The following is an 8,409-nucleotide window of genomic DNA, read 5'->3' as shown; positions in this document are numbered from 1 at the left end:
CATAATTGCACTGTTGTTGAAAAAACAAGCCATGGATCCAGAATTGCCAAAGGTTGCAACAGCATTGTTAGATAGCCATCTTATGATTTTGAAGAAATATTGTAAAAGGAACCATACTGTTCAGTCCGGCTCGGCTGGTAGAATTGACTTGGCTTCTGAATTAAGTTCATTAATTGGCTTCAATCTTTGCGATTCTTAGTAACGGTCGGGCGGAGTGGAGATGCCACCTATAAAAATGATTATGACGCTCAAGTCAATTTAAGATTAGGCAAAGTAACAATATATAGAAAAATGTGTTGTGATGAACTTATATTTATAAACAATTTTGTCTCTTAATGGTTTGTTCTCTGACTTCTCTCTATATGGGGGTTAAGATATTTGGAAAGAAAATTTTAGGAGATAAGGATCTATTGATTCCAAACGTCGTGCATTGCATTTGAACCAACTCAACCTAAATCACGCTTGACCGTGTAGCAGCTCGGCTCGGTTGGCCGAGCAGGCTGACCATTTGTGCAATGTGGAATGGGCCAATGTGGGCTGGCCCATGTAGATTGGATGGGTCTGGACTGAGCCAAGAATCTGGTCCATAACACATGTATCTAATTTAATCATAGTACATGGAGTGAGATGCAATCCCCTTGAGTGTCAATAATTCATGTTTGATGCATGGGCCCTTGCTGGTTGCATTGCAAGCTGGAATTCATTAAGCTTTCTAAAGTATCTCACCACTTAGTTGTGCTATATGACAAGATTGAAACCTTGCCTAAAAGCTTTTGATAAGACTGTCTCCTTTAGTGAAAAATGTGAAATGGGAATTCCATTGAGAACAAACAAGACCTGATTTGGGCAGAGTGCTGTGCTTGGATTCCACTTTTGTGACTTACAATCTTCCTTGTGCTAATCAAGTAGAAAAAATGATGATGGAGCAATAATTTCAAAATGGACATACACGTTTATTAGCTTCCAAAAGTGATGTGAGTGCCAAAACACATGCTTAAATTTTGAATCCGTAAGTCTTTCCTTCTGGTTTTGAATATTTTCATATATGGTTTCTTCACGGAGTTCATCAACATCTTCCATGGCTTAGATCATTACCAAAATGGTTGGTCCAAGCCAAAGCAAATGCCAATCCATGATTAACTTTTTTTGTGAGCATTTTGTCCTTGTTCCGTTTTGTAGTAACTAGTAGGCAATGCTTGTAGTTTTCCAAGAGGTTTTACAATTATTGTTGTTGGTGTTGGTGTAGTGGCCTTTATGGATTCCATTTACTTACATAGCCGATTTTCTTTTTGGTGCATCCCTCTCTCAGGTGTTCTTTCTGCACCATTATGCTAGGCTGATATCTGAATCAGCACTTTTCTGCCTAGTATCCATATACAATCTTTTTAGTTTGGGACTCCGTCGATGCGCAATCTAACCACTCCATGCAAAGAAAAAGACAAACACCTTTGCATGATTTTTCTTTCTTTTGTACACTAACAGCATTCTCTTAACAGTGCCCATTTTTAGGATCTCGACTTACATGTTTGAAAATTCTTCAATAATTGATTTTAGCACGAAAATTAATTCTGAGAAGAATCTTATGGAAGTAGCTTTTATGTGTCGGTTGATTCTAAGAAACGGGAAGTTGATTCTATGAATATTCCAGATTCAAAACCCTCCCCCCCTATTAACAAACAAAAGACTTTGTACAAATAAAAATAACATGTGATATCTGATTGGCCATGGAAAGATGGTTTACTTCACCTACCTTGATCTTATAAATAATTTTCAATAAGAAACTCTTAAATGCTAGATTACCATTTCATATTCACAGCTATAGTTGTAATTAAACTATGAATTGTGATAATGTTGATGCAGATATATTCAAGACCACTCAAACACAGACATGTATGATTTTTATTTTTATTTTATTTATTTTTGTAAGCAGCATCTTGAGCAAGCAACTGAAATTGTGGGTCCTTGTTTCTCTAATCTAGTTTATTGGATATAGAGAGAGTACAATTATTCTTACAAGGATATGATAGTCCATTTAGGACTACAGAATTGAAAAAGTTGGTTGGGACTCCACTTGATGTTTAATCAAATCCATGATGGGGTCAAGAGAGTGTTGTTTTACAGATTCATCATGTCTTCCACCCTTTATCAGAAAAGTCTTTGGTCCCATTATCACAGTCATTTGATACTTATAACATGTTTGGATTAACTTCTCTTTCATTAGAGTTAATTCTAAAATTGATAAGCTACTACAAAAGCTTTATTGCATAATTGATTCTGGCTTCATCATAATCAATTCAGAATCAATTGTAGAAGAATTTCCAAACATATACTTAATTTCTTGAAGTCCCTTGTTAGTAGCTGTGATTCTTTTCCATCTCACTTTTTATTTGGTCTTTCTAGGTGTTGCTGTTCTTAATTAGCTTTTCTTTTTGGTTAGATCTTGGCTTTCTACTGATAGAACAAAACAAAACCTGTGGCGGATCCAGTTGCTTGTGATAGGTAAAAGGCTGATCAAACAGTCAAAATAATTATTACTCTCCTTAATGATTCGCACTTATCTCAAAAAAGAAGATTTAATGCATGGGGATTACTTTGCCCTAAGACTGGATGCGATGCTTTGAGTAATGGAGAAAAAAGATTAAGATCCTGGTAAGTGGGGAATTAAAAGGTGAGGCTTATCTTATTATGATGGTAGTGGAAGGCACATTTAACACCACAAATGGGCACAACCATCAAACAGGATTATAAGATTAGGATATAGGAGTACGGTGTAATGAATATTCGGATACATGCGGAGCCAAAATTATGATGTACAGTAACTTCTCTTAATTTTTGTGATTGTTCATTGTGATTTTAATTTCACGATAATTTTTCAATGTGTTTCCAAATCTGCACACAGTTGGGCTTAGCCAAACAACCCACAACCAGAGAAAGCCTCTTTGCAAAGATAGTGGAGTGCCATCATAGTTTATGTTTGAGGATAGGGGAATAAAGTGAGAGAAATTGAAGCACTCAGCAATAACAATGCTGCTAGCACTGCTTTTCTTAGGGTCCATAACTATAAGTAAGAATTTTCATAATGGAATCCACTTTAGAGATGCGGGTCCTTGCATAAAATTATATTGCTCATTCTTTTGTTCCATTCATTAGTCATTTAGTTATATGCACTTTGTTATAGCAAAGATTAATGTAACCTGTAAAAAAAATTAGATACAAGAAAAAGATAATTTAATAATTTTTTTATAGTTTTTTAAATTGAATTGACATTTAATTATTTGTTAGCGTAGTTAAAATTACTTAAACAGTTGTTAAAATAAAGAGTGTTAGAAATTACAATTGAAAAATATGCGAGACACCACAAAATTCTTAGAATTTTAATTGGTTATTTATTGGTGGAGATAAAAAAACACCAATTAAATCTTTTTTTTATACTTCATGTTTAGTGATAGTAAAAAATTATCACTTAACGATATGTTAATCAGATGTCATTCGCTTGGGTGGAGTTCATGTAAGACCTCTCTATTAATATACATACACATAGCTCAAAATGAATTTGTTTACCCTTGGATTCGAAGAACTATGATTTGTGTCAAAATTAAAAATATAGTTAGTGGAGCTAATTGTCACAAAGTTAGGGGACAATACATATGTATGTGCATCAAAGTGTTACTAGTAGAAGATAGACTACTTTAGTTTATATATATGTGGTCCTTGAATAATCTGCTTCCTTACATAACCAACTTTAATTAATTAGAAATTGTTAAGTGATCAAAATCAACCGAATAAACTAACATGTTGGTCATCTTTCCATGTGTCTATTGGGTATCAACTCAACTCAAGCATGAAGTATCTTCGATAACTATATACTACTATAATTAATGACATAAAACAAAGATGTCATTTTTGCTTAATCTTTTATAGTATCTTTAATTTAGCACAGAAAATTATTTTATTCAGAAAGAAAATTATATAATGCATTGGACAAGGGCACGCTCATCAATAGAGTTCACTTCTCAAAGTATACGGCGTTTTGTCTCCCACCAACTCAGTTTTTTCGCGCGAATTTCCTTAATTTTAGTTTTGCTTATATATAAAAGGCTTATATAAAAAAAAAAAAAAATTGTAAACCATTGTTTGATGGAGTGCACAATTTTAAAATTCTATATTTAGTTATCTTAAAAATTACTGTAACTAGAGCTATCATTCAATTCATTCATCCTAAACAGACCACTTGCAATTAGCAAACAATGAGTTGCTGGGATTATTTAAAAACGCTGAAAATGCTTCAAATATTACTTCTATGATATGATAATTGAGCTATAGAAGTCGAGAACTATATAAAGAGAAGTAAGATAACTTTAAATTTTCTATTAATTCATTAAAATTTCCTCTTATTATATGCCTCAATATATATTTCATGTCTTTAACTTTTTTTATCTTGTAGAGTCTGAGAAAGCAAAGTTACATATAAAAGACTTCTGACATGACATAATTGTTCGAAACTCCGTTCCTCGATCTTCAAAGAAGAATGACTCCTCCTTCTCCTTTTGGATAGGATCATCGTTGATCATTCTTTCACTAATGATCTCACCATTAAACAAAACTAAAAATCTGCTTGTTTTTAGTTTTTTTTTTGTCAAAACTTGTTTTTAGTTTAGTTGAACACATTAGAGCATCTCCAATGGGAGTTGCTTAAATCCAGTTGGCAACTTAAGCAACGTTGCTTATTTTGGAGCACCACTGGAGCAACATGACGTGACAGTTGGGTTGCTTAAATTTAAGCAACGGTTGCTTATTTTCTCTCTCCTTACTTTTTGACTAAAAAATCATATTTCTTCTTTCATTCATGTACTTGTATAGTGTCATTACCTTGAAATAATATAAATATAAGAGGTATAATGTGACTCAACTAAAAGTAAACTAAGCAACCGTGGTTGGAGCGAATTCTGCTTGGGTTGCTTAAATCATATGTGTCAGTCTGGACCCACCGAAATAGTTTTTAAGCAACCCAACTAGCAACTATGCATTGGAGATGCTCTGGCAACCCTTAATGACTCGAATTCCTTTTTTATAATTTTCATAAAAGATGTTAAAATAAGAAAGTATGCCGGTACTTTCTGTGGGTTGTCGGAGTAGTTGGCCACAAAAAGATTCACATGAATTTATTTACAAAAAAACACTAAACTAAACCAAACAAAATAAAATAAATAAATTTGCAGAATAAAGCAAAACACAAACTGTAGCATATTTATTTTCTCCTCGTTTTGGTCCCTTCATCTCTACTTAACACACAACACAACAACCCAACAAGCTTCACAGATTCTTCAACATTTTCCACTGTTCCTTGTTCATTCTTCTTCTTCTCTTTCTCTTCTTCTTCTCCTCCTCTGTTTTGTGATTTCTACCATAGTTTGAAGGTTGTGTTTGACGAGGTGGTTTGATGTCTGTAACAGAGGTTCCTTTTCCTTCAATGGAAAGCTCTGAGAATTTCACAAAGAGGAGCGCTGGCTTGAACCTCAAAGCCACTGAGCTGAGGCTTGGCTTGCCAGGCTCTGAGTCGCCGGAGAGGGAGGGAACCAATGGTTTTTCAGCTCCGCTTAAGGGTTTGTTGTCTGGTGCTAAGAGGGGTTTCTCTGACGCCATTGATGGAGGTTCTGGGAACTGGGTTCTCTCTGGAAACGGTGGATCTGAAATGGGTTCTGGTAAAGATGGTGTCTTGTTCTCTCCTCGGGGTGGTGCTGCTGGTAATTCTCTCGCTCTCTCTGCTGCGCCTAACTGCAACAATCAACTAACGAATATGGCTTCTTCTGTTGTCAAAGAGAGTGTTCCTCAGTCTCCGAAGCCGTTGAATGAGAAGAAGCCTCAGATTTCTGCTCCTGCTGCAAAGTAGTATCATCTTCCTTTAGCTTCATCTTTCTTCTTTACTTGCTTCTTGCTATTCATATATGTTTCTCTCTGTGCATTTGATGCTTCAAAAAGTGTTTTGTTTTACCGTATTGTTTCTTCTTCCACTTTAGCTCTTTGACTTGCCCCTATTTAGTGTTTATAGTTTTTCAGTGTATTCACAAATTGTTTGAAAGAAGGAAATTATGTTGAATTGTTGCTTACTATATTGTGTTATAGCATGTTTGGATGAGTTTTCTTTCCTAGAATCTAGAAGCTCTTCTTCCTTAAATTGATTCTGGTTTTAGAATAAGTTGTAGAAGAATTTGCAAACATGCCCTTAGCCGCGTAAAAGGAATTGTTGTTACTCGATTTCTATCCAATTTAAAGGATGTTCCTTCTATATTAGCCATAATCAGATAGTTACTTTGGTTGTTCCATAATTGTGCATCTAGCTTGTCTGTGATTTTCTTTATTTATTTGTATAAAGTTTGGGATTTGAACTCCTCCAACTATCATTTTCCATGATTTTCGATGCTGAATTTTTTTTTTCTTTTTCCGCTGTGTTCTTTGACTTTCACCTAGACATGAGGATCTGTATTAACTAGATTCCTTTGTTTCAAGTGTATAATCACTGGCCTTAAAATTGAAATTTCCTCTTTTCTTTTTCTTTTCAATTTGGGCTCTTTGCACAAGGCCAATCATATTGAGTAAATTTTTCTTGTATGAATCAGGGCACAAGTTGTGGGATGGCCACCAATCCGTTCTTTCAGGAAGAATTCCATGGCTTCTCAGCCTCAAAAGGATGATGCTGATGCGGAAGCCAAGTCTGGATGCCTTTATGTAAAAGTCAGCATGGAAGGTGCTCCATACTTGAGGAAAGTGGATCTAAATAGTTTCAGCACTTACAGGGAACTTTCTTCAGCACTTGAAAAGATGTTCAGTTGTTTTACAATCAGTGAGTTGCTATCAACTTGTTATCACCTTATCGCATGCTCTTTGTGTGTCTTGACACTTGCACATCTGCATAATCACAAATACTTGTAGGTGATTCTGATTATTCTCAATCTTATTTGGGAAACTTTTTATTTGAGTAAGTGAAAAAATAAAGAATATACCCTAATCACAAATGACATCTATTTATATCTTATAAGCAAATCAGGACCTAAGGTATTTGAATGTCATAGGCTCAAGCTAGTTGTAACCATAAGTAGTGCTTTGAAATTTGAATGGTTCAATCAATCTTTCCTCAAAAAAGCTTTTTATATAAATAATTGCATTTGAATGGGAAATGTGAACATACCTTATCCGCACTTTGATAGTTCAGCTGTTGCTGAAACGAATTTATTAACCTTGGTCGATTCCAATGTTGGACAAGTGGCATAGAATCTGGATGTATTTATATGTCACAGATTCTGATGATGTTTTCATCGACACGTTCAGGTCAATGTGGGGCTTATGGAGTTTCTAGTCGAGAAAATTTAAGTGAAAGTAGATTGATGGATCTCCTTCATGGTTCGGAATATGTGCTAACCTATGAAGACAAGGATGGTGATTGGATGCTAGTTGGTGATGTTCCCTGGGAGTAAGTGCAATTTCATATAATTTCTAAGTGAATGTCTGAGAAAAATGTGTATTTCATTCTGAAATCTGACATGATTTATTTTTCTTCTTCTAGGATGTTCACCGACTCTTGCAAGAGGCTGAGGATAATGAAGAGTTCTGAAGCAATTGGGCTAGGTAGGTCCAACACTTGCTATGATGAATATGTTATAGTCTCTGTTTTCCATCTTTATCATATTTGGATCAGTTTATTTTTCCTCATAATCAAATATAGGCAGGCACCCAGAAGTTCCTCTCATAAGCTTCTCCCCAGAATTGATTTTGGTTTCAGAATCAATTGTAAAAGGATTTCCAAACATGTGGAAAAACCACGATACTCGTCATTATCTCATTCAAATTGAAAAACAAAATCCTAGTTTGACAAAACAATTTCATCCACTGACTGTCCCTCTGAATTGCTTCCATGAAGTTTATGATCTATATTTATATTTTCACTCATCTATATTCTGATTCCTGCAGCACCTAGGGCCATGGAAAAGTGCAAAAGCCGCACCTAGAGCAATGAAGCATGCCTTTATCTACACTGATCCATGAAGATGACAGATCACATCTGAGCATATAATACCCTTCTTGCTTATGTATAATTCTATATAGGAGATTGGAGCATCCTAAACTTTTTATGATGATGCAAGATATGTTGATGACAGTATATTAGGTTTGCTGTAAACGTCTACATCATTTTGAGGTGGACGGTCGAGGTTTTTAAGGTTCTCCCTTACTTCACTTTAATCACAGTCATTAAGGCTACCCTTAGTATGTAAATTTTGTATTGCACTGGTAATCTAGTCTCCCTCTCTACAAGTTAATGTAAGCCTGTGAGCATTTTGTTTGTCATAGAAAGGTAAGAAAAGAAGAACATCATACTTTTTCTTTTATTTGTTTGTCATTTTGGTTTTCTATGTT

At 34.9% G+C, this 8,409-nt stretch overlaps 1 protein-coding gene and 1 long non-coding RNA gene across 2 annotated transcripts; both read left to right on the top strand.

The window, feature by feature from the left end:
• The first annotated feature begins 756 nt into the window (after positions 1-756).
• On the top strand, positions 757-2,876 carry LOC130714672 (uncharacterized). The gene is made up of 2 exons (XR_009011376.1): positions 757-1,009; positions 2,438-2,876. It is a non-coding gene; the product is annotated as an uncharacterized LOC130714672 (long non-coding RNA).
• Positions 2,877-5,256: 2,380 nt separating this feature from the next.
• Positions 5,257-8,381, top strand: LOC130710711 (auxin-responsive protein IAA27-like). Its single transcript, XM_057560062.1, has 5 exons — positions 5,257-5,886; positions 6,618-6,841; positions 7,327-7,468; positions 7,562-7,623; positions 7,966-8,381. Exons 1-5 carry the CDS (start codon positions 5,441-5,443, stop codon positions 8,001-8,003), a joined length of 912 nt encoding a protein of 303 aa, XP_057416045.1. The 5' UTR covers positions 5,257-5,440; the 3' UTR covers positions 8,004-8,381.
• The last annotated feature ends 28 nt before the right edge of the window (positions 8,382-8,409 follow it).

The sequence above is a fragment of the Lotus japonicus genome, chromosome 4 (assembly GCF_012489685.1).
Source record: "Lotus japonicus ecotype B-129 chromosome 4, LjGifu_v1.2".
Taxonomy (NCBI): domain Eukaryota; kingdom Viridiplantae; phylum Streptophyta; class Magnoliopsida; order Fabales; family Fabaceae; genus Lotus; species Lotus japonicus.
Note: the sequence above shows the minus strand (reverse complement) of the source record. Positions and strands in the feature narration are given on the sequence as shown.

Bases quoted from the DNA above. Each gene is read 5' to 3' on its own strand.
- LOC130710711 (XM_057560062.1), top strand. From the start codon at position 5,441: ATGTCTGTAACAGAGGTTCCTTTTCCTTCAATGGAAAGCTCTGAGAAT. The intron at 5,887-6,617 runs GTAGTATCATCT...TGTATGAATCAG, and splicing joins ATTTCTGCTCCTGCTGCAAA to GGCACAAGTTGTGGGATGGC. The intron at 7,624-7,965 runs GTAGGTCCAACA...TGATTCCTGCAG, and splicing joins TTCTGAAGCAATTGGGCTAG to CACCTAGGGCCATGGAAAAG.